This window comes from Rana temporaria, chromosome 8 (assembly GCF_905171775.1).
Source record: "Rana temporaria chromosome 8, aRanTem1.1, whole genome shotgun sequence".
In the NCBI taxonomy this organism is placed as follows: domain Eukaryota; kingdom Metazoa; phylum Chordata; class Amphibia; order Anura; family Ranidae; genus Rana; species Rana temporaria.
The window spans coordinates 31,975,550-32,001,380 of NC_053496.1; the positions used below are offsets into that span (position 1 = coordinate 31,975,550).

General features: G+C 44.5%; 1 protein-coding gene across 1 annotated transcript in view; it reads right to left on the reverse strand.

The window, feature by feature from the left end:
* Positions 1–356: 356 nt before the first annotated feature.
* The window catches only part of LOC120910377 (pancreatic lipase-related protein 2-like), a 30,508-nt gene continuing 5,033 nt past the window's right edge, over positions 357–25,831 (reverse strand). The window contains exons 3-12 of the mRNA XM_040322137.1: positions 21,454–21,579; positions 19,436–19,576; positions 19,108–19,216; positions 16,985–17,095; positions 16,790–16,897; positions 13,776–13,894; positions 11,461–11,590; positions 7,508–7,619; positions 3,687–3,854; positions 357–761 (exon numbers count right to left, since the gene is read on the reverse strand). Of these exons, the coding sequence (XP_040178071.1) occupies positions 641–761; positions 3,687–3,854; positions 7,508–7,619; positions 11,461–11,590; positions 13,776–13,894; positions 16,790–16,897; positions 16,985–17,095; positions 19,108–19,216; positions 19,436–19,576; positions 21,454–21,579 (1,245 nt within the window). The 3' untranslated portion in view covers positions 357–640. The remainder of the gene's footprint in view (positions 762–3,686; positions 3,855–7,507; positions 7,620–11,460; positions 11,591–13,775; positions 13,895–16,789; positions 16,898–16,984; positions 17,096–19,107; positions 19,217–19,435; positions 19,577–21,453; positions 21,580–25,831) is intronic.

Consider the following 25,831-nt stretch of genomic DNA (forward strand, 5'->3'; position numbering starts at 1 on the left):
GTCTTAACTGAAGCAACTTTCCAGAAAGATAACATACATTTCTCAGGCAAACCCCTCCCTCTCCCTCCCCCTCCCTCCCACAGAGCTGATTGTTGTTTGATTGGCCACTGGAAAGTCTCCTGTCCTGGAGACGACTTGAAGTCGTGTTGTAAATCGCCCCAGATCGCCCTGTGGTTCATGCTCAAGTCCTGTTGAGGTTGCCTCTGAAAGTCGTGCTGGAAGTCGTGTCGCCCCAGTGTGAACCGACTCTAAGTGTCATTGCCTTTGACTTCCTCCTCCCCAAAATTGGATCTTGGAAGTCTATGCTATTAATTGTTTACAATATTAGCACTCCAGGTCTGATTAGCCTCATAAAATGTAGGTATCGCATACAGTACTCATTCTGTAAGTACTGACTCCTTTATTCAATTGTAGCGATGACATATGTGCATCCAGGCATCTGTAATAATAATTTTGTCTACTCATATTGATGGCTGTGTTTCAGCTCAAGGTTACAATTTTGAGGTTTGATTCTTGTAACTGTCATAGTACAAACATTATTAAACTCCTATTGTCATTGTATGACAAAGATGACTTAGGCTCCAACTAGGAAGGAAATTGGACAGAGTTTGGAGATTCGGATGACCTCTGAATAATCTGATCACAACCAATCCTCTTTGTAACTGGATTTGGGATCATAGTGGCTACGGGTGTGAACTGTGCACAGTCCAAGTGTAAGTATCATATTGTCTCTGACCGTCCCCAAAGAGCAAAATGATAATCTGTGAAAAGAAAAATAATCTATTAGTGAAAACATCTATACAACTTTCTATGAAACGTTGCACTATGAGGACTCCTAAATACAATTGTGTGCTTTAAGTGCACCTTTGCAAAGACTACAGACAGTGCCAATCCTGACCTCCCTGGGGCCCTAAGCAAAATGACATGTCGCATTACAGTTGAGAAGCGAGGGAGGGTTTGCGCTGCCGACAGTGACATGTCACATTACAGATTAAAGTTTAGAAGCGGGGGGCGGGGGTGTTCTGCTGTCAGAAATGACATCTCAGGCCGGGTACTCACGAGCAAACATGTACGGTGAAACCGGTCCGTCGGACCGTTTTCACCGTACATGCCTGCCAGAGGGCTTCTGTACGATGGTTGTACTAACCATCGTACAGAAGTCCGCGCGTAAACACTACGCGGGGCGTGTCCGTGTCGTCGCCGCGGCGATGACGCGGCGACGTGGGCGGGCCTGCCATTTAAAGGCTTCCACGCATGCGTCGAAGTCATTCGAAGCATGCGAGGGACGGCGGGCGCTCGGACATGTACGGTAGGTCTGTACTGACGACCGTACATGTCCGAGCGGGCAGGATTCCAGCGGACGGTTTTAAAACACGTCCAGGAATATTTGCCCGCTGGGAAAAGGCCCGGCGGGCAAATGTTTGCTGGAATTCGGCCCGCTCGCGCCTACACACGACCGAACATGTATGCTGAAACTGGCCCGCGGACCAGTTTCAGCATACATGTTTGGTCGTGTGTACGGGGCCTTACATTAAAGTGGGAAGCGGGGGGGTGCTGACTTTTTACCTCTTCTCCCATGCAGCCAGCGAGTTGAGCCATACCCTCCTGTCCCCCAGTACTGTGCCCTCTTGACCAACAGTACTGTGTCCTCCTGACTCCCCCCTGCCCCAATACAATGACCTCCTGCTCCCCCTGTACTGTGCCCTCATGCACTGTACCCTCCATGCCCTCACAAACCCAATGCTGACACCCTGTCCTCTGTTCTGCTGAGACTTGTCCTCTACCCTGCTGACACCCTGACATTTGCCATGTCTTCTTCCCTGCAAGCCCCTATACCTGCTCACCCCTGTTCTCTGCCCCGCTGACCCTCTCCCTTCCTAACCCCAGACCTGCTTACCTCTGTCCTCTGCCCCGCTGATGCAATGTCCCCTGCCCCACTGACCCCCTGTCCTCTTCCCTGTTAATCCCTGTCCTCTGCCCTACTGATCCCTTTACACTGCTGTTCATACTGCTGACTTCTGTACACTGCCCCATATCCTACTGACCTTTTTAAACCCCCTGCTTACTACTGAATCCTGGCCACTGCCCTAAATGCTACTTACACTGGCGAGAACTTTGAGCAGACAACCATACCCACATTGAGGCCAGCTAGGCCTGAAACTAGTTGGGCAAACCAGTTTGCAGTACTAGATGTTCTGCTTTTGATGATGGACTCTGGCAGCAGACTTGTGGGCTAATCAATTACTCCCCAGAAATAAAAAAAATTTGTTGATGAAAGTGAATGCTGAAATTGTCACTGAAGCTAAATTTTAAAACGGTTCTAAAAGCTTATTAAGTTTATTTTTACCTTTGTGAATTCTAGGAAGGAAGCAGCTATGGGGGCAATCAACTAGGGCAGTGATGTAGAACCTTGGCAGCCAGATGTTTTGGAACTACATTTCCTATGATGCTCCACTACACTGCAGCGTGCATGAGCATCATGGGAAATGTAGTTCCAAAACATCTGGGGTGCCAAGTTTCGCCATCACTGGACTAGGGGGAGGGGCCCAGAGCAGTGGCGGAGAACAATAGAAGAGGAGGACTGGGGCTGCTCTGTGCAAAACTACTGCACAGAGCAGGTAAGTATAACGTGTTATTAAAAAAAAAAAGAAATCCTTTACAAACACTTTATGGCAGACTAACTGTAAGGCCCCGTACACACGACCAAACATGTATGCTGAAACTGGTCCGCGGGCCAGTTTCAGCATACATGTTCGGTCGTGTGTGGGCGCGAGCGGGCCGAATTCCAGCAAACATTTGCCCGCCGGGCCTTTTCCCAGCGTGTTTTAAAACCGTCCGCTGGAATCCTGCCCGCTCGGACATGTACGGTCGTCAGTACAGACCTACCGTACATGTCCAGGCGCCCGCCGTCCCTCGCATGCGTCGAATGACTTCGACGCATGCGTGGAAGCCTTTAAATGGCAGGCCCGCCCACGTCTCCGCGTCATCGCCGCGTCATCGTCGCGGCGACGACGCGGACACGCCCCGCGTATTGTTTACGCGCGGACTTCTGTACGATGGTGTGTACAACCATCGTACAGAAGCCCTCTGGCAGACATGTACGGTGAAAACAGTCTGACGGACCGCTTTCACCGTACATGTTTGTTCGTGTGTACCCGGCCTTTATGTTAACAGTATTAGTTTAATTTGATTTTCCTGCATTTTCTTCATACTATCTTTTTATTGGGAGCTTGCTCATTAATTTCTTAAAAAAAAAGGTGCTTAATCATTGTGATCTTCGATCGTTTCCATGGTGTCCAGGCAGATCTCCACTGATGTATTGTATGTTCATATTAGAAGGCTGACAGCTTGCTTAGTTTCTGCTGCCATAGAAAAAGCTGTGATTTGCTACCTTTGGAGATTAATTTTCTCATTATGCCTATAGTTGCAAAGATGAATGAGGGTTTGTTTTAAAGTGCAAAACAAAGACAGAGAAATTCCCTTCTCAACTTACCGACCACCTGGCAAACACCCAAATTATTCTGTCTAACAGGGGTTTTTGTTTGCATACATTTGAAAATACATGCTTAAGCTACAGGACCCCGTCAAGGAATCCCATAATTTTCTGTAGTCCTAACTCCAAATTTTGAGAGCCTCCACAGTGGAAGCACATGCGTTGTGACCCATAGAGCAGAACACAAACTTACACTTCTCCATCTTCTCCCGACTGAACGTCCACTTTCTCTGCACCCAACTGGATTTGAAAGATGTTCGATTGTAAAAGAGTCCAGCGAAAGTCCACGCAGTTAACTTCATCCAACTTTACATCAGCATTGATAAACCCTGAATACCTGTTCCCGGGCAGAAGTGTTCCCCTACAGATGAAAAATACAATTACAAAGGAGGATCATATTCAGCCCTATTCATCAAATGGTTACATATACATTGTGTGGCTAATTCATCAGTTTAGGCGTTTACATGGGAAACTGACACAGCTCAATCTCCACTACTGAAAGACAGGATATTGACTGATGATAAATGAGACAAAGCATTAATGGGAGTTCAGAGTTTCGACCAGGCTCCTTGTATATTTTCACTGTTTATCAACACAAACTCCTTGAGAGCCGGTTCACACAGGGGCGAACTGTCAAGCGAATCATGGTCAATATTGAAAATGTGCTGTGCTATCCATGGCCAACCTTTGCACTTTACTTAGCTTGAACAGCATTGTCTAAAACAGCCATTCTCGACCAGGATTTTGTGGAATCCTAGGGTTTCTCCAAAAGTCTGTTGAGCTGTGGTTGATTGTTCTACCTTCGGATGGTGCCTGAATAGCTCCAGGGCCAATGCCACTTGGTAGTGCCAGCTGCATGACGCCAAAGATCTTTTTGTCTGTTTGGAAGGGTGACATGCTGACCACCACTGAAAGGGAGGCATTCCTCTCACTGATCTCCAATGTAAGGGGCATTCTTCCCACCGATCACCAATGAAAGTTGTATTCTTTCCACTGGATATATATGTGTAACACTGATACAATGTGAATCTTAACAAAAAACATTAAAAAATAAATTATGATAAATAAATATATCGTGCAAATTTGCAACAACTGGGCATTTGAAAATAGCAAATATACAACAACTAAGTGCTAGATAGAAAAAATATGAAATATGTAACAAAGTCCATATGTGATGAAATTCCACCAGGTGAGTAAGTGAAAGATATCAAAACATAAATTTGTGACTTCTTCCGTGTGTAGTATTCTTCCCACTGACCATCAATTTAAGGGAGACATTCTTCCCACCAACCACCACGGTAACTCGGATTCTTTCACCGATTCCAATGAATTGTTATTAGCAAGAATTTCCTTAAACCAGAAAAATATTTTAAGGATTCTCGTGGAGTAAAAACATTGAGAAAGGCTGATTTAAAATGTAGCCTAAATCAGGAGAAGGGTTAATGCTTTCCTTTCTCTAAAAGGGATACAATGGTTCTTCCCTTTTATCCAGATCAAGGTGTTATAACCCAACATATCATGGTGTTCCAGCTGCGACTACAGCCTAGAATGTTGGGCATGGGTAGCAGGAGAAGTAGCACTGATTACCAACCTTTGTTGTCAATCAAATTCTGGACACGTCTATGCACCATCTATAGGCTAACCCATGGGTGCTCAACCTGTGGCTCTCCAGCTGTTTCAGAACTACAATTCCCATGAGGCATTGCAAGCTACTGACTGTTACAAGCATGACTCCCAAAGGCAGAGGCATGATGGGACTTGAAGTTCTGCAACAGCTGGAGAGCCACAGGTTGAGCACCCATGGCGCTAACCAATGCTGAACAGAATCACTGGGGATGTAGCTGAAAGAGCAGCTAGCTGTGATACTGGAAAGGATTTGCTAGCACTGATGTGAATGAATAAAGCTCATAATGGATTACATTTAACAATTATTTTTAATATGCAAAATGCAAAACTTTTTGAAAATGTAATACTTACTCTAAAAAGTGTTACTATTTTAATGGCCATCAGATATCTGACTTTTTATATTATCATTGTGCTACATTTGGTAGGTGATGCAGGACACCCAGCATAGTCCAGCTCCCAACAGCTTATCTTGCTGCATCAAAGGCATACATGCCATGTGTGCTGGAAATGCTGGCAGAGTTCTGTATCTTGGCCCTCTGTCCACTAGCGGGTGGTCCCCATATATCCAGAAGCCAGGTCTGGTTGAGGCCAAGCAGTGAAATGGGTGTGATTTGGGTGCACCCACCCAGGAAGTGGGTGTACAAAATGCAACGATGGGCATTGGGCAGTGTTAACAGTGTCTCAGGATCCAGAACAATACAATGTTTGTAGATATTTGAAGGCCAGTGGCCTCCCTCCAGAAACATTCTTCTTCCTATTATGACCTTTTCCAGCTCAGTTTTCATGAGAAACGTTCCCTGTAGATAGCGTCAAGTGAAAAAAGCACCATGCATATGATGTTCACTCTACAAAAATCAGCGCTCCCTTTACCATTTATAAATAACGCTCGCTTCACGTTACTCAACTAACTGTCGATCTGAGGACCTCCTCTTCAGACCTTTTGGATCTTAGCATCCAATGTTTCTATTGGTGCCCTTTGTTTTGTAATGAAACATTCCTTTTAAAGAAACTACATGTTGATCTTGCCAGTTAGGCTAGCCGTACACACTGATTTCTATTGATTGCCCCATCCACACTAAACAGCGGGGATAGATGAATCTCCCAGTGCTGGCTATTGTATTAGAATACTTGAACCGTGGCTGATTGGTAGCAGAGTGTGTTTAGCCCCCAATTTTCTGCCTGGCCTTTTTTAGATCAAAGGATGTTGGGCAAACTGGTGCCGATAGGGCTACCCATGGCTTAAATTTTGGACAGTTCATCGAGCCGTAGGTGGCCCTGTCTGCACCACTTAAGCATAGCCAGCTTGGTGTTTTGCTAGATGTACTTGGACTCCCTCTCAGTGGCAGTGATTTGTGACCCCCTTCTTCTAACAATAAGCTGTGGGGAGGAAGCTGTGAAAAAGATGAAAAGATGAAAAAGATGAAGTGATACAAAGTGACTTCCACATTGTATTATAAATTATTTCTAGCCTTTTCCTTTTCATCTGAACCATCTTGAAGTTTGTAAATTTACTTTGTGAAGATCCTCACACATTTACTTCCAGGAATTCTGTGATACACTATATTGCCAAAAGTATTGGCACATCAGCCTTTACAGGCACACGACCTTTAATGGCGTCCCAGTCTTAGTCCGTAGGGTTCAATATTGAGTTGGCCCACCCTTTGCAGCTATAACAGCTTTAACTCTTCCGAGAAGACTGTCCACAAGGTTTGGGAATGTGTCCATGGGAATGTTTGACCATTCTTCCAGAAACGCATTTGTGAGGTCAGGCACTGATGTGGACGTGAAGGCCTGGCGCTCAGTCTCCATTCTAATACATCCCAAATGTGTTCTCTCGGGTTGAGAGGCAGTCAAGTTCCTCCACCCCAAACTCACTCCTCCATGTCTTGCTTTGTGCACTAGTCCAAATCATTTGGAGAGGGGGGATTATGATGTGGGGTTGTTTTTCAGGGGTTGGGCTTGGCCCCTTAGTTCCAGTGAAGGGAAGCTATATCACAGCGTCTCCCCAAAGGCATGTAGTCCCAAAAGAGGGGGCGAGCATGTTGACTAACCCCCAGCCAGAACGACTCGGATGATGGGGGCAAGCTTACTGAGGAGGAACAGGAAGTGAGGAATTCAGACAAAGAAAAAAAAAACATTTAGAAGGGAGATCAAAGGAAAAGTGAACCAATAATGCACTAGCTAAAAAAGAACCTATTTAGAAAATAAAAAACAAACCTTTACAACCCCTTTAAGTTCATAGGAAGTTCATTGGGTGCCCCACTTGGCGAGCTGCACCCGCCACATCACATGCCTATCTTGCCTTTCATTTTGCCTCTGGCCCCCACTGGATGACCATATCCTGGCACAGATTTTTAGAATACTACATTTTTGAAAAGTAATACTTACTGTACAACTTCATATTCTGGGGTGGAAATGTGATCACTGAACAGCGATATGTATATTTTTCCAGAAATCTTTTTCTTCCCAACCAGAGACACTGAAATGTTGTATCTGTAACCTGCAGAAAGGAAGAAGGTTGCATTGTATTTGGTCACCTGACACAGTTGTGTAATCCATGCTTACCAACATTTCAGCCCTGGTCCTTGGGACACAGCTAACCCTACCCATAACCAGGTGGTCCCACCCAAGCCCTGCCTCTAGTTATGTAGGGCCCCCCACATGTGGCCCCCAATCACTGTAATAAATGCCTTATTAAGTTACTGCATGTGTGTAGTAACTCAAATAAGGATTCCATTGTGAACCTGGGGCATGCCCATGACATAGTATCATTGTAAAGTCCAAGATGTGGGACTGTCCCGGCAAATCTGGAACAGTTGGTATCTATGTATGCCTAACTTAAAAAACAGTGCATTACAGATCCTAAATCGGATGAGAAGTAGGGATGAGCAATTTTTTACAGTTATGAGCAAGCAAGATATTTGGCTCGACTTAAGGACCGTGCAATGGTTTCAAACTGTTGTTTTGGGTTTTAAAATAATATTTTTAATTAAACCTAATTTGCTAAACTTTTAGCACAGACACAATAAAAAAAAAAGCTTGTAAAATGAAACATACACCATTTTTTGGCTGAATTATCAAAAAGTTTTCAGGTGTTTTAAAGTGGTTGTAAACTCAAAGAAAGATTACTGACATCCCCTCTGTTTTATTAAGCCATACTACACTGTGTAAATGTTTGTATAAAATTGTGGCTGTAAATACCTTAATTCAGTTCCTTTCTGGCTGGTCACATGACCTCCAGCCGATCTCCTCCTCTGATCTAAGGGCTATAGTGGGAGGGTCCGAGATCCCCCTCTGACATCAGCCAGGAAGTCACGTGACCGATGTGCTGTCCACTCAGCCCCTCCCACTGTAGCCCTTAGATCGCGGGAGGAGAGAGGCTGGAGGTCATGGTCATAAAGTAACTGAAATTAGGTATTTAAAGGCACAATTTCATACAAACATGTGCACAGTGTAGTATGGCTTGGTAGAATAGAGGGGCTGGCAGTAATCTTTATTTAACTTTACTGCCAGCTACTAATAGCGGCAGGGAGGCAGGGGCCAGGAAGAGATCGAGTCATACACATAGGAGCTGACAGGCAGGGAGGGAGGGGGAGAAAGGAGAGTAGTGAGAAGACGGAGGCACATAACCTGACCACAGGCGGCTCTCTAATTAAGGAAAATAGGCGGCCTCGCGGCCGCTTAATTTCCTTAATGTGTGTGTGACAGTGGTAGGGAATGTCCCCGTTTAGTGTCTCCAGAGCCGTCCTTAATGGGAGGTGATTGCTGCAGCCGGCCGGTGATCAGCGAGTATAAGCTGTTTTTTACAGCTTTTTACACAATGATCACCGGCCCAATGTCCCCACACATGTCCACACACAGTGTAAACACACAAGTCACCAAAATAGTGTCCCCACACACATGTCCCCACACAGTAAAAACATCTGTCCCCCACATATGTCCCAGTGATCATCTGCACACATACATTCGTGATCACCTGCGCACATCTGTACATGATCATCTGTGTACATCTGTCTGTGATCACACAAATCTATTACTATACACTTAACAGATTTTTTTTACCAAAGACATGTAGCAGAATACATTTTGGCATAAATTTATGACAAAATTCGATCTTATTGGATTTCTTTTAAAATAGAGTCGTGAATAAATACCACCAAAAGAAAGCTCAATTAGTGTGAAAAAAATTATACAAATTTCATTTGGGTACAGTGTTGCGTGACCAATGTTGTCATTGAAAGTGAGAAAGTGCTGAAAATTGGCCTGGGAAGGAAGGGGGCGAAATTGCCCAGTATTGAAGTGGTTAACCACTTGCTGACCGGGCCATAGACAAATTACGTCTTTGTTTGGCAGTGGAATCCCAGGGTTATGGCTGCAGCAATATGCCATAACCCCGGTATTGTTTTTTTCAGCTGGCGATTCTCTAACCATTAAAAGTGGTCCAAGCGGCGGATTCACCACTGGATCACTTTTAGGCCCCGTACACACGTCCGAGAAACTCGACGAGCAAAACACATCGTTTTGCTCGTCGAGTTTCTTGTGAAGCCATAGAGGGTCTCGGCGTGCCAAATTTCCTCATTGAACAACGAGGAAATAGAGAACATGTTCTCTATTTCCTCGCCGAGATTCTCGTTGGTTTCCTCGGCCGAAAGTGCACACACGGCCGGGTTTCTCGGCAGAATACAGCTCCGACCGAGTTTCTGGCTGAATTCTGCCGAGAAACTCGGTCGTGTGTACGGGGCCTCAGAATTGAGCTTGCCAGCGGTTCTTGAGCTTGCCTGGTGAATCGGGAAGCTCGAGAACTGATCTAGCTGTTGCGGCGGCTGGTAACTGAGAGGAGCGGAGGAAAGATGGACTTCGCTCATCTCTATGGTCTAGGATGTCATGACGTCACTTTATTTTATTTTTTTAAATCACTAGATTGTGATAGTAATTCAAAAAAAGTAATAACATTTTTTTTTTAAAAACCCCCCCCCGTGTTTGCGCTCATTGCTGAACGCATACATAGGTCACATCCACATATGTAAACGGTGTTCAAACCACACGTGTGAGGTATCGCCCCAAACATCAGAGCGAGAGCAATAATTCAAGCATTGAAATTCCTCTGTAAATCTAAACTGATTTTTACTTATCGTAGTTTGATTTTTTTCCATGAGCGTGCGCAATTTTACAGCCTGAGATGTTGTGTATTGATTTACTCGGTATAACTTCATCTTTCATATTTTACAAAATAAGTGGACTATATAGTTTGTTTTTTTAAAAAAAAACTGTGTTTGAAAAACTGCTGCACAAATACCGTTCGACATAAAAATTGCAATGATCGCCATTTAATGTTTTAATATATATATATATATATATATATATATATATATATATATATATATATATATATATATATATATTTATATATATATATATATATATATATATATATATATATATATATATATATATATAATGTTTGGGAGTTCTATGAATTTTTCTAGTAAAAAACACAGGGGTGGATTCAGAAAGCAATTGCGTCTGCGTATCCATAGTTACGCAGCGCAATTGCTTAGTTGCGCCGGCGTAACGACTTTTCTGTATTCAGAAAGCTCGTTACGCCGACTGCAGCCTAAGATATGACTGGCATAAGGCTCTTATGCCGTCGTATCGTAGGCTGCATTCTTACGATGGCCGATAGGTGGCGTTCCCGTAGTGGTCAGCGTAGAGTATGCAAATTGCATACTCTCGCCGATTCACAACCCTACGCGCGCTCTGCGTACGCATTTTACGTAGTTTGCGTTCGTCGGGTTCCACGTAAGGCTGCTCCTGCTATTAGCAGGGGCAGCCAGTGCTAAGTATACCCGTCATTCCCGCGTCGCGATGTTTGAAAATTACGTTGTTTGCGTAAGTGAATTGTGAATGGCGCTGGACGCCATTTACGTTCACGTTAAAGCAAATGACGTCCTTGCGACGTCATTTGCCGCAATGCACGTCGGGAAAGTTTCCCGACGGAGCATGCGCACTACGTTCGGCGCGGGAACGCGCCTAATTTAAATGATCCACGCCCCCTACGGGATCATTTAAATTACGCGCGCTTACGCCGGCCATTTTTACGGAGCGCCCACGCAAATTACGGAGCTACTGCTTCGTGAATGAAGCGTAGCGCACGTGATTTACGGAGGCGTAGCGTAAAAAACGGTACACTGCGCCTCCGTAAGAGGGCGCAAATCTACCTGAATCTAGGCCACAGATTTTTACATATATGAGAGCAGTGTCGAAATTGGCCCAGTAGGCAAGTGGTTAAAGTAGTCAGGTATAAGTTGCAACCATTGCCTCTTTTTTACACAGGTACTTACTCGAGAAATGGTGGGGATCCCCTCCGGTGTGAAGGTAGAAGGTCTGATGCTGGGTGGTTGTTCTATGTGATGGATCAGCATAATGCCCCATGGCCGGGCAACCACTGGAGGGACAGGGAAAGCAGGAACCCTGAGAGAGACGAGAGATAATCATTGATTTCTAGAAGTTATCATCATGTCCTGTCATATAGATTGGACCAATAAAGTTTATTTGAGAATTCTGCTTTAGTCTTTGAAAGAGAAGCTTTGCCCAGCTAATGAGGACAGTGCAGAGCTTGCCAATCATTATAGAAAACCAGCCACACTGTGCGTCTTCCTCACTGACAACTCACAGTGACTCAACAATCTATTAGGACCTCAGAGAGTTTTGTTAATGGGCAGAAGTGTAAGTTAGCAATTTTTCATCCTTTATTAACCTCTTCCATACAGGGCAGTTATACACACATCCATACCAGGCCTATTCTGGCACTTCTCTCCTACATGTACAAATCATATTTTTTTTGCTAGAAAATTACACAGAACCCCCAAACATTATATATGTTTTTTTAGCAGACACCCTAGGGAATAAAACGACGGTCATTGAAACGTTTTATCTTGCACGCCATTTGCGCAATCATTTTTCAAACGCCTTTTTTTTGGAAAAAAATTGTTTCATGAATTAAAAAAATAACAAAACAGTAAAGTTAGCCCAATTTTTTTGTAAAATATGAAAGATGATGTTACACCGAGTAAATAGATACCTAACATGTCACGCTTTAAAATTGCGCACACTCATGGAATGGCGCCAAACTTCGGTACTTAAAAATCTCCATAGGCAACGCTTTGAATTTTTTTACAGGTTACCAGTTTAGATTTACAGAGGAGATCAAGTGCTAGTATTGTTGCTGGCACTCTAACGCACGCGGCGATACCTCACATATGTGGTTTAAACGGCGTTTACATATGTCGGCGGGACTTGCGTGTGCGTTCGCTTCTGCGCGCGAGCTACTGGGGACAGGGGCGTTAAAATAAAAATAAATATTTTTTATTTCTTTTTTTTTTTTACATATTTATTTATTTTTTTACACTTTTTTTTTTTATTTTTATTTTTTTATTATCACTTTTATTCCTATTACAAGGAATGTAAACATCCCTTGTAATAGGAATGTGTGTGACAGGTACTCTTTATGGAGAGATGTGGGGTCAATAAGACCCCACATCTCTCCTCCAGGCTGGAAAGCATGAAATCGGTGAAAAAAAATTCACCGATCTCATGCTTACGGTTGCTTAGCAGCCGCAATTGCGGCTTTGTTTACTTACGGGGACCCGGGCGTGACGTCATCACATCGCGCCAGGGTCCTCCGACGGTCATAGAGATGACTGGTGACCATCTGGTCACCAGTCATCTCTATGCTTCCTGCCAACGCCGGAGGATTCGTTCTCCGGGCCCCCGATGGCACGGGAGAGCCCGGAGAAGCACCGGATGGCGGCGGGAGGGGGGGATGTCCCCTCCCGCCGCCTGTAAGAACGATCTAGCGGCGGAATCGCCGATATGATCGTTCTTACGTTGTGCAGAATCGCCGGCAGGAGAGAAGGATATCTGAATGATGCCTCTAGCTGCAGGCATCATTCAGATATCCACCCGGAAAGCCCAGGACGTCATATGACGTCCTCCTGGATCGAGGAGGGGTTCCTGCCGCCGTCATTTCACAATGACACGGTAAGGAAGTGGTTAAAGTGGAGTTCCACCCATAAATATAAATTTACATCAGTAGTTTTAAAAAAATGTCATTAGTCCTTTACGAATTTTTTTTTTTTTTTTAGATGCCTTCAAAGTGTTGTTGCTAGGCAGAATAGTTAATCTTCCCACTTCCTGCACCTAGGTGCTTAATGCTTCCTAACCTACACCGCACAGACTCCTGGGAATGTAGTGGGTGTAACTTTCCAGGAGTCTGTGCACTCCCCAGTCTCAAAGAATCATGTGACTTGGACAGCACAGGTGCTGAAACCTGATCTGACACTGCTTGTGCAGCACTGAGCATGTGCGAGGTCTGCAAGGCTGAAATCCAGGAAGTCATACAGTCTGGCTTCATGATGCCCACACTTAAGATGGCCCCAGTCAATTTCTATTTTATAAAGTGTCTAAATGCTGTAACAACCTAACAAAACGGACCTTAGTTTACAGGCCAACTTTACTAGAATACATTAAGCTTGTGTATTACAGGGGTATTTATATTTAAAAAGTGAAATTGTGGCCGGAACTCCACTTTAAAAGTACTCTTTCACAATAATTAATACCTCCTGGGAAAATCTGAGAGATTAGAATTGTTTCTTACGTCTTGAAACGCCATGTAGTTCTCACATGGGTAGCTCAGGAATCCCCCGGGATTTCGGACGCTCTCTATGTAGAAGAGGGGAGCACGCAGATGGTTGCAGGCCATTGACTCCACCAATGCTGAGGAGGCAAAACAAGGAAAGACTTTATGACAGATTTCCAACAGAATGGGACATCTACCTAATAGACAGTCAGAACCTTTGGTGTGAAGACTCCATGTAATCAATTTGGTTATCTAGTCTTTGGGCCACTGGAAACTCCCTCTAACTTGATTAGCTGACAAGAGTAGTGTCATTACCATTGCTTTTCTAATCACCCAATGAATCAACTCCAGAAAGAAGAATAGAACTAGCAAGAGTTGCAGGCTTTACTATCTCCGTCTCCAGCTCCTCCTTCTGGCCACTGAGGATGTATGCGAACAGAAAGAAAAACAAAAAATAAAATATGCTGTTGTGGTTCTGGAGTTAAAATAGGAGGCAATCTGGGGTCCAGTTTTTGTCATGGTCATTGGCTGTTTGCTTCACACTCAATAATTGCCCTTGTGTTGCCCACTTATTGTAACAATTGCCCGGGTTCTGTTGCCCACTTATTGTAAAAATTCCCCAGGTTCTGTTGCCCAAATATCGTAATGATTGCTTGTGTGTGTTGTCTACGTTTTGTAGTGATTGCCTAATTGGTATTGTAACAATTTCTCAATTGCAACCCACATCATTTAACCACTTAAGCCCCGGACCAATATGCTGCCTAAAGACCCAAGGGTTTTTTACAGTTCGGGACTGCCTCGCTTTAACAGACAATTGCACGGTCGTGCGACGTGGCTCCCGAACAAAATTGGCGTCCTTTTTCCCCACAAATAGAGCTTTCTTTTGGTGGTATTTGATCACCTCTGCGGTTTTTATTTTTTGCGCTATAAACAAAAATAGAGCGACAATTTTGAAAAAAATGCAATATTTTTTACTTTTTGCTATAATAAATATCCCCCAAAAACATATATAACATTTTTTTTTCCTCAGTTTAGGCCGATACGTATTCTTCTACCTATGTTTGGTAAAAAAAATCGCAATAATCGTTTATCGGTTGGTTTGCGCAACATTTATAGCGTTTACAAAATAGGGGATAGTTTTATTGCATTTTTATTTTTTTTATTTTTTTTACTACTAATGGCGGCGATCAGCGATTTTTTTCGTGACTGCGACATTATGGCGGACACTTCGGACAATTTTGACACATTTTTGGGACCATTGTCATTTTCACAGCAAAAAATGCATTTAAATTGCATTGTTTATTGTGAAAATGACAGTTGCAGTTTGGGAGTTAACCACAGGGGGCGCTGTAACATTTAGTGTTCACTTAGTGTGTGTTTACAACTGTAGGGGGGTGTGGCTGTAGGACTGACGTCATCGATCGAGTCTCCCTTATATAAGGGATCACTCGTTCGATACGTTGCCACAGTGAAGCACGGGGAAGCCGTGTTTACATACGGCTCTCCCCATTCTTCAGCTCCGGGGAGCGATCGCGACGGAGCGGCTATAAACAAATAGCCGCGCCGTCGTCCCGGATCGCTCCCCGAGGCTTACCGACCGCCGCATGTACGGGGGGGGGTCCCGATCGGACCCCCGACCCACGTCAAGCAGAGGACGTACAGGTACGTGCATGTGCCTGTCCGTGCCATTCTGCTGACGTATATATTTACATGAGGCGGTCCTTAAGTGGTTAATGATTGCTTCTTTGTTGCCCATGTATTTCAACAATTGGCCATTTGTCACCTGTGTTTTCTAACAATTGGTATGTCAGGGTTGATGTTGCACATTGTGCATAGTGTACCTATGAACTTTGTACATAGCACACTCCTGAACCCTGTACTCTGTACGTAACACACTCCTGAACCCAGCACTCTGTACGTAACACACTCCTGAACCCTGTACTCTGTACGTAACACATTCCTGAACCCTGCATTCTGTATGTAGCACAACCCAGACACAACTGGCCCTATGAGGGCAACCATACTGCTTATGTGGTCCGCAATGAAATTAAGTTTGACACCCTGCTCTACCTGATAAAAAGGGCCGGTTTGTGCAGCTCCTGCAACTTTTAAAAACTCAGCCAGCCATTCTTCATCTCAGGAAGGAACTCTTGAGCTAGGTGGGTCAGTACCACCCCAGATCTTATTTGTTTTGAGATGGCTGCATGGCTCCTGATTAGACAAAACGGCTAGATTTTTTGCAATGGTGGTAAGGGAAGTCTTCAACCTATGGTGGCATAGAAGCTCAGGACTTCCACCTCAAGTCCCTATTGCACAAATCCTGCAATTCATTCGCAAAGGCAATGAACTCCTACAGTATACACAGGGCTGGACTGGGACAAAAATTTGGCCCTGGACTTCATCCAGACTGGCCCACTTTGACAGGTCTCTCCCATGGTGGCCGGACAACTCCCGGCCACCCAAGCCCCCTCTGCCCCTTCACTAGCCGTTCTACTTTATTAGAGTAGAACGGCTGGTACTGGTACTCTTATAGACAATACCAGTGGGGAAGCGAGACATTATTTCACCCGGGGCAAAGAATCAGTTTGGCGCCCCCCACATGGGACAAGATTAGGCAGAAGTGAGAAACTCCAAGGGCCATAGCTGTTGAGTCAGCTGTCTGTCCCCTCCCCCGTGCTCCTTCTGGTCCCCCCGCATGGTCCTCTGTCGTCCCCCCTGCTCCTCTTGTCCTCCCCCTGCTTCTCTGTCCCCCCCCCAGGTGAGCGCTGCGGGGAGGGAGAGACAGAGGAGCAGAGGGGGGTGGTCCGCTGTTACTGAAGCCAGCCCACTTGCCATCGGCCCACCGGGAAACTCCCTGTAGTCCCAATGGCCAGTCCATCCCTGAGTATACATACTGTAAATGATTAAATGATAATTTACTAATGTTGATCATAACAATTAACACAACAAAATTATATAAAAAGAAGTCTCCATGGTCTCTGGGTGCAGCAGATACACATATTACATGAAATATACAGTTGTAGGAAGCTCACAGACTGCATTGCCAGTTAGGAAGGATAGTTTGCTTGGACATCCAGTCATGTGTTCTCCCCCATTGGGATAAAAGTCATAGTGTCCGGTTGCTTTTATCGTGCCAAGACCTGTGTGTGCATAGAACGCTGATGAATAGAAGGTAGATGTACCACAGTCTAAACATTTCAGAACCCCAGGCTGTGAAAGAATCTTACCTAAATAGGGGTCAGTGTCTGTGTGAATGATGTCAACAAACTCTGCGTCAGAGGCATCCAGGTGAACTACTTTATCCGTGTCCTCAAAGAATGGCCGAGCTGGGTCTAGGCCTGCGTCAGACAGAACTTTCATCAGTTGGAGTCAGCAATGAGATTTTTTTGTGTAACTTAAAGAGGAACTCTAATGCTGCGCACACGCGATCATTTTTCGGCATGAAAAAAAAAAACGTTTTTAAAAACGTCATTTAAAATGATCGTGTGTGGGCTTCACAACTTTTTTCGGCTTCTAAAAAATTTCATTTTTCGGGTTGTAAAAAATGATCATGTGTGGGCAAAAATGGCGTTTTAAACCTGCGCATGCCCAGAAGCAAGTTATGAGACGGGAGCGCTCGTTCAGGTAAAACTACCATTCATAATGGAGTAAGCACATTCATCACGCTGTAATAGACAAAAAAGCGCAAATCGTCTTTTACTAACAAGGAATCAGCTAAAAGCAGCCCAAAGGCGAATAGGACTTCCCCTTTAGAGTGCCGTCGCACGTGGTGTACGTCACCGCGCTTTGTTCATCATTTTTCAAAAACAATGGTGTGTGGGCAACATCATTTTTAATGATGAAGTTGGAAAAACTTCGTTTTTTGGACATGCTGAAAAAATATGTTTTTTTTTTTAATGCCGAAAAATGATCGTTTGTACACAGCATAACAGTTTTGGTTCCATTTTAGTTTATACAATCTTGGAATTTTATACCTTAACCACTTGAGATCCGCGCTATGGTCGAAAGACGTCCACAGCGCGGCTCCCAAGTGCCGGGTGGACGTCCCTGGACGTCCTGCTGTTGTTGTTCCCTGTGCGCGCCGCTGGGGGCGCGCAGCGGGGAAACAACGTGCCCGGCGCATCGCTCGGGAGCCGATGCGAGTGCCTGGCGGCCGCGATGTCCGCCAGACACTCGCGATCGTCGGTAACACAGCAGGACGTGGAGCTCTGTGTGTAAACACAGAGCTCCACGTGCTGTGAGGGAGAGAGGAGACCGATCTGTGTCCCTTTACATCGGTCACCTCCCCCAGTCAGTCCCCTCCCCCCACACAGTAAGAACACAATGAGGGAATACATTTAAACCCTTCCTCACCCCCTAGTGTTAACCCCTTCACTGCCAGTCACATTTATACAGTAATTAGTGCATTTTTATAGCACTGATCGCTGTATAAATGTGAATGGTCCCAAAATTGTGTCAAAAGTGTCCGATACGTCCGCTGCAATATCGCAGCCCTGACAAAAAAATCGCAAATCGCCGTCATTACAAGTAAAAAAAAAAAAAAAAAAAAATCATAAATCTATCCCCCATTTTGTAGGCGCTATAACTTTTGCGCAAACCAGTCGCTTATTGCGATTTTTTTTTTTACAAAAATACGTCGAAAAATACGTATCGGCCTTAACTGAGAAAAAAAATAGTTAAAAAAAAATGGGATATTTATTATAGCAACAAGTAAAAAATATATATATATTTTTTTTAATTGTCGCTCTTTTTTTGTTTATAGCGCAAAAAATAAAAACCGCAGAGGTGATCAAATACCACCAAAAGAAAGCTCTATTTGTGGGGAAAAAGGGACGTCAATTTTGTTTGGGAGCCACGTCGCACAACCGCGCAATTGTCAGTTAAAGCGACGCAGTGCCGGAAGCTGAAATTTCGCCTGGGCACGAAGGGGGTTTATGTGCCCAGTAAGCAAGTGGTTAATCACTTAACCTCTGGAAGGTTTTACCCCCTTCACGATCAGGACATTTATTGCTATTTAGCACTGTGCCCAAATTACCGGTACATTTATATAATTTTTTTTTTTTTACACAAATAGAGCTTTCTTTTTGTAGTATTTAATCACTAGAGGGTTTTTAATTTTTTGCTATATAAACTGAAAAAAGTTTACGTAATTTATGTATAATGCACTTTTACTGGTGAATTGCTATGCAAATAGTTTTTACAAATACATTCCATAAAGTAACAGTGCGCAATTAAGTATTTCTGCTTCATTGAAATAAGTAATTTTGCAGCAAAATCTATTTAAATGAAATCACTTCAATTATCCCCGTTTGATGACAGTCGCTCTTATCTGAACACGGATATATGGTACCGGTTATTCTACCAATCCCGCGACATCGCTTCCCGGCTTCACCGGATGCGTGAGCACCAAGGCTGTGCCCAATGAGGTGAACTTTGGATGGTGGGTATTCCAGCTCCTCCTGGAGACAGAAAATCACATATAAAAATGTACAAGTGTTTCCTCAATGAGATGGAATTCAGCACTTAGGGGCTTATTTATAACGATCGGCAAAACAAGTTTAAAAGTTACAATGTTAAAATAAAAATCACACCACCTCAAGGAAAGATCCATGTAAAGTTAGATATGGCGAATTGCGTATTTTTTAACAGTTTACATGTTCAGCATTTTTGTTACACACCTGCAATCTTGTCACCAGATAGGCGATTTCAGCTCCCACCACTTGGACGTTGCTGCTCGCCTGAGCGTACATCTGCAAATTAGCCGAACCATTACGCCAATCCACTCCGACACAATTCACATCTTCTGCTCGGAGGATCTCCTGTGGGAAAAATGGGGATTCTGCAGGTGAAATTGTATTTATCACAGGTACTTATATAGCACTTTACACATGGATTGTACATTCATAACCTCCTTGCCCTCAAGAAGCTTACAATCTAAGGTCCCTAACTCACATGCATTCATACTAAGGCCAATTTAGACAGGAGCCAATTGACCTACCAGCATGTCTTTGGAGTGTCAAAGGAAACTAACACAGGCTGAGGGAGAACATGCAAACTAAAGGCAGGTAGTGTCGTAGTTGGGATTCAAACCAACAACTCCAGTGCTGCTAAGTGGAAGTGCTAACCACTGTGCCACTGTTAAACCTATTCTATCCTCTATAGCAGTGGTCTCCAAACTTCAGACCGAGAGCCAGATGTGGCGCTTTGCTTGCCTCAATCCAGCCTTTGGGGCAACATTCCTCTTACTGACACCTTTGATGGGACACAATTCCTTCTGCTAAAACCAACAACAATGGGGCACTACTCCTCCTGTTAAAACCAATGATGGGGCAATGCCTACTCCCACTGATCCCGGGACATTTTCTACTCACAGTGGCCACAGTCCGGCTTCTCTAAGACCCCTTTCACATTGGAGCGTATTGCAGGCGCTATAGCATCAAAAATAGCGCCTGTAATCCGCCCTTAAAAAGCTGCTCCATTGTGAAAGCCCGAGGGCTTTCACACTGGAGCGTTGCGCTAGCAGGACAGTAAAAAAAAGTCCTGCTAGCTGCATCTTTGGAGCGGTGAAGGAGCGGTGTGTATACCGCTCCTCCACCGCTGCTGCCCATTGAAATCAATGGGACAGTGCGGCTATTACCCTTTCTCGGCCGCTAGCGGGGGGTTAAATGCGCCCCGCTAGTGGCTGAAATGCGCTGCAAATCTGCCGGCGGTAAAAATAGCGGCATTTTACCGCTGACGCTATGGGCGGCTCAGTGTGAAAGGGGTCTTAAGCCTGAAGGACAGTAAATTGGCCCTTTGGTTAACAAGTTTGGAGACCCCTGTTCTGTACAAAGTTTCAAGGGGGTATGAACAGGCTCTGTATATGTAGGAATGTAGCCACCCACTCTTACTGACTTCTAAAATGGACTAGGGACTATAGGATGTGTTGTTGCATACAGCATCTCAGTGGCATTTTGATGCCACCATCCTTTGGGGGTGATGGGGTTCCCTATGCCAATTGTATTTAACAAAAAAACAGATGATGGGAAAATTAAAATGACCAGCAAATATTTTTTTTCTTTCTAAAATGTCACAACCAGAACAGCAAAAAAAAACAAAAAAAAAAAGCCCTTCCCTCAAAATTCCTGCCAGAACCCTTACCCTTGATAAGGGCTGTTATGGGATTTAAAGGGGAACCCCACCCCAAAAAAAAACAGACCAACTAACCTAAACAATGGCATGGTGTCCCCGAGAAATCCGAAGATGACTCTTAGGAACCGGTATGGAATTTATGTGAGTACATCATGCCAAAAACAAAATAATGTGGGGCTTCCCAAAAATTTGAAGCAAAAATCAGAGTATGAAGACTAGCTGACCAAGAAAGGGAAGTGTGGGGAGGGGGGGAGTTTTGAGCCTGCTACCCCTTCCTCCATAACAGGCTGACACTTTGTATCAATGAATTGTTCTTTATATATTTTCAGCATTTAAAATGAACTAGTGAATTGATTTAGAGGCCTTATGAAAAAAAATTGGTATCAAATGTCACTTCCTTTTAAGGAAATATTACATTTTCACTGAAAGGAGGACTATAGGGGCAAAAGGAGGCACAGAGAGATCGGATGGGATGAGGGGCACATACCAGGAATCATTGGGCAATGCTGTCTTGTATCTCTCTGCCCGTCAACATTGAAGATTCAGGAATTACCCAGAAACTCACCAGGATCATTTCAGACACCCAGTTATCCTCCGCTTTGTCGGCCAGACCATGCACTATGAAGATCGTCTTCCGTCCTGATCGGAAGACAGAATTCTTAATGCTCATGATATCCCTAGAGCTGATTTCCTGGAAGAAAATAATGAAAAAACACATTCAGATTGGACTTTCTCTTCTTTTGCTATGCTAAATGTCTTCAAAAATCAAATCACCATTTAAATGTAAATAATAATTTCAAGATAAATTAGATGTAAGACATATCTGGGTGATATTTAGTTTGCTCTGTGCAGTGTGGAATTAATTTACTAAAACTGCAAAGTGCAATATCTGGTGCAGCTCTGCATATAAACCAATCAGCTTCCAGGTTTTATTGTCAAAGTTTAACCGCTTACCGCTACAGGCATCATTCAGATATTGTCTTTTAGAGCCAGCGATTCCCTTCACCATAAGGCTTCATTCACACCTAGGCGTTTTAACGCCTGAAGCGCGACGCTACAATACGCCGGAGGGTCGAAATTACATTTGTCTCTATGGAGACTGTTCACATCTCAACGCCGAACGCTGAAACGACGATCGCCTGAAGCTCAAACAAGTCCCGGACCCTTTTTTGTCGCGCGTATCGGGCGGTTTGGGCGTATTTGAGCGTTTCCATTTCCCATAGAAAGAAATGGAAACGCTCGATTCAAGCAACTTGCGCGACAACGGGCGTTTGCTACGGGCGTTTGGTCGCTTTAATCAATAGAACTTGTCGCCCATGCAGAAGATTAAAAAAATCTACCAACATAGCAACAAGTGATGAAAAGATGATCATTTTTCCTATTGGCTAAAATAAAAAACGTCAAAGTACAAAAACGTCGGACAACGCTGTATGCAAATGCGCAAATAAGCATGACAAAACGCCGGGAAAAAACGCCGAAAAAAACGACCGACGCTCAGGTGTGAATGCAGACTTAGAATGATCATAGTGGCTTGATTGTTCTTATAGGGGGCGAGAGGGGACACCCCCCCTCTTACCGCCTATAAGAACAATCAAGCCACCGACCGGCCCTGAATGCTGACCAAAGAAATTTCCGGCATGCCAGATGTTGCCCCCTTGGCTTGGAAGCTAAGATCTTTTTTTTTTTGGGTGGGGGGGATTTTTCGGCTTCCCAGCCTAGTGGTGAAATCTGGGGTCTCATTGACCCCAGATTTCACTGTAAAGAGGACCTGTCAGGCACTAGACCTATTACAAGGGATGTTTACATTCCTTGTAATAGGAATAAAAGTGATCAAAAAAAATGTAAAAAGAAAGGGCCAGATTCTCCAAGATCCGGCGTTGGCGTAGTGTAAGCCATTTACACTACGCCACCGCAACTTACTGGAGCAAGTGCCGTATTCTCCAAGCACTTGCTCCGTAATTTGCGGCGGCGTAGTGTAAATGGCCCGGCGTATCGCCGCGTAATTCAAAGGGGGCGGCTTGTATTCAAATTAAGCGCGCCCCCGCGCCGATTGAACTGCGCGTGCGCCGGGCTGAAAAATAGCCCAGTGCACATGCTCCAGCTCACAACGGAAAACGTCAATGACGCCGACGTGAGCGTCATTGACGTAAAGTCGTATTCAAGAACGACGTAACCAACGGAAAAAGCCGACGCGGACCCGACGCCATACTTAACATGGCATACGGCGGACTGGCGTAAGGTTACCCCTCATATAGCAGGGGTAACCTTACGCTTACGGAAACGACGTATGCGACGAGTACGCAACGCAAATTCGTTCGGGAATCGGCATATCAGGCTCATTTGCATAAACAAATGAGACCTGAACGTAAACGCCACCTAGCGGCCAGCGTAGTATTGCATTTAGGATCCAACAGTGTAAGTGACTTACACCAGTCGGATCCTAGCCTAATTCCGGCGTATCTTGTTTTGTGAATACAAAACAATGATTCGCCGGCAGGAATTTCGAATTACGCCGGTGTATCAGTAGATACACCGGCGTAACTCTTTTGAGAATCTGGCCCATAGTGTCAAAATAGAAAAATAAAAGTATAAAAATCTTTTAAAGCTCGCTCGCAAAAGCACGCCATCATATGTAAATGGCATTCAAACCACAAATGTGAGGTATCGCTGCGAATGTTAGAGCGAGAGCAATATTTACAGCACTAAACCTCCTCTGTTACTCAAAGTGTAACAAAGAATTTAAGCATCGCCTATGGGGATTTTTAAGTACTGAAGATTGCAATTTTGAAGTGTGACATGTTAGGTATCTATTTACTCGGCGTAACATCATCTTTCACATTATACAAAATAATTGGGCTAACTTCCAAAGAAACAAAAGCGTTTGAAAAATTGCTGTGCAAATATCATGCAAGATTAAGAGTGGCAACGACCTCTATCTTATTCTCTAGGGTCTCTGCTAAAAAAAAACATGTATAATGTTTGGGGGTTCTGTGTAATTTTCTAGCAAATTAAATATGATTTTTACATGTAGAAGATAAATGTCAGAACTGACCTGAGTGGCAAGTGGTTAAACGAAAAGTACAGCCAAAGCTCATTTGGCTGTACTTCTCCTGTGAATCACCCGTTTTCAGCAGACAGTGGGCTAAAGCCTGCTGTCAGCTGATGTCACGGAGGCGGTCCAGGCTGGGGCAAGTTTGCGACAGTATGGTCGGGATCCGCCTACAACCCTGGACCGACACCTGGCTCAGCCTCTCAATGAGCTGCCGAGAACCCCTTCACAGCCGCTCCCCATCGCTCCAGTGAGCTTGGGGTGGGGGGCAATGCAGTGAGTTGGTGACTGACAGTCAAGTGCCCCCAGAGCAAGCAGAATTTAATAGAGGCACCCAAGCAGTCATGCTCCCAAACAGCTGCTGTCCATTCAGACATGGAACCGTGGCTAGCCCCCTCTCTCCTCATTGGCTGTGACTGACAGCAGCGGGCGCCAATGGCTCCCACTACTCTCTCAGCCAATGAAGAGGGAGGATCCCCGGAGAGCTGATGATCTTGTGCACATTGCTGGAACAAGAGGGAGCTCAGGTAAGTAGAAGGGTTGCAACATACATACGTTTTTTTACCTTCATGCATAGAATGCATGAAGGTAAAAAATCCTTCAGCCTTTAGAACCACTTTAACTGAACAAGCTGATTGGCTATCATATACTTCTGAAAGTTCCAGTGAGCACTGTTGGGGCCATAATCCGGAAGTGGATAGAATATCATTTTACAATAAACTGGCCACGACCAGGGGCTCCTCACAAGATTTCTGACAGAGGAGTGAAAAGAAATATCAGAAGAGTTGTCCAAGAGCCAAGGACCACTTGTGGAGAACTTCAGAAAGACCTGGAGTTAACAGGTACAATTGTTTCAAAGAAAACAATAAGTAATGCATTCAACCGCCATGGCCTGTATGCAGGCTCACCATGCAAGACTCCATTGCTGAAGAAAAAGCATATTGAAGCTCAGTCAAAGTTTGCCACACAATATTTAGACAAGCCTGTGAAATACTGGGAGAATAGTCTGGTCAGATGAAACCAAAATTGAACTCTTTGGATGCCATTATACACATCGGGCTAGATTCAGGTAGCAGTTACGGCGGCGTATCTCCAGATACGCCGCCGTAATTTCAAATCTGCGCCGGCGTATCTTTACGCCGATTCTCCAAGGCACATACGTAGAAAAAATAGGCTTCCTCCGCCGACGTAACTTGAATGCGGCGGCGTATAATTGTGTGCATTTTTACGCTGGCCGCTAGGGGCGCTTCCGTTGTTTTCGGTGTAGAATATGCAAATTACCTAGATACGCCGATTCACAAACGTACGTACGCCCGGCGCAATTTTTTTACGTCGTTTACGTTAGGCTTTTTCCGTGTAAGGTTACTCCTGCTATTAGGAGGCGCAGCCAATGTTAAGTATGGACGTCGTTCCCACTTCGAAATTTGAAATTTTTACGTCGTTTGCGTAAGTCGTTCGCGAATAGGGCTGGACGTAATTTACGTTCACGTCGAAACCAATACGTCGTTGCGGCGTACTTGGGAGCAATGCACACTGGGATATGTACACGGACGGCGCACGTCAATCATGTCAGGTCATCATAGATTATCATAAAACACGCCCCCCCTTCCACATTTGAATTACGCACGCTTACGCCGGCCCCATTTACGCTACGTCACCGCAACTTACGGAGCAAGTGCTTTGTGAACACTGCACTTGCTCCTGTAAGTTGCGGCGGTGTAGCGTAAATACGATACGCTGCAATGCCGTAACTTTGCGCGCCCCTACCTGAATCTAGCCCATCATGTTTTGAGGTTAAATGGCAATGCACATCACCCTAAAAAAAAGCACCCCCATACCAACAGTGAAGTTTGGAGGTGGGAACATCATGATGGCTTTAGACCTCTTTCACACT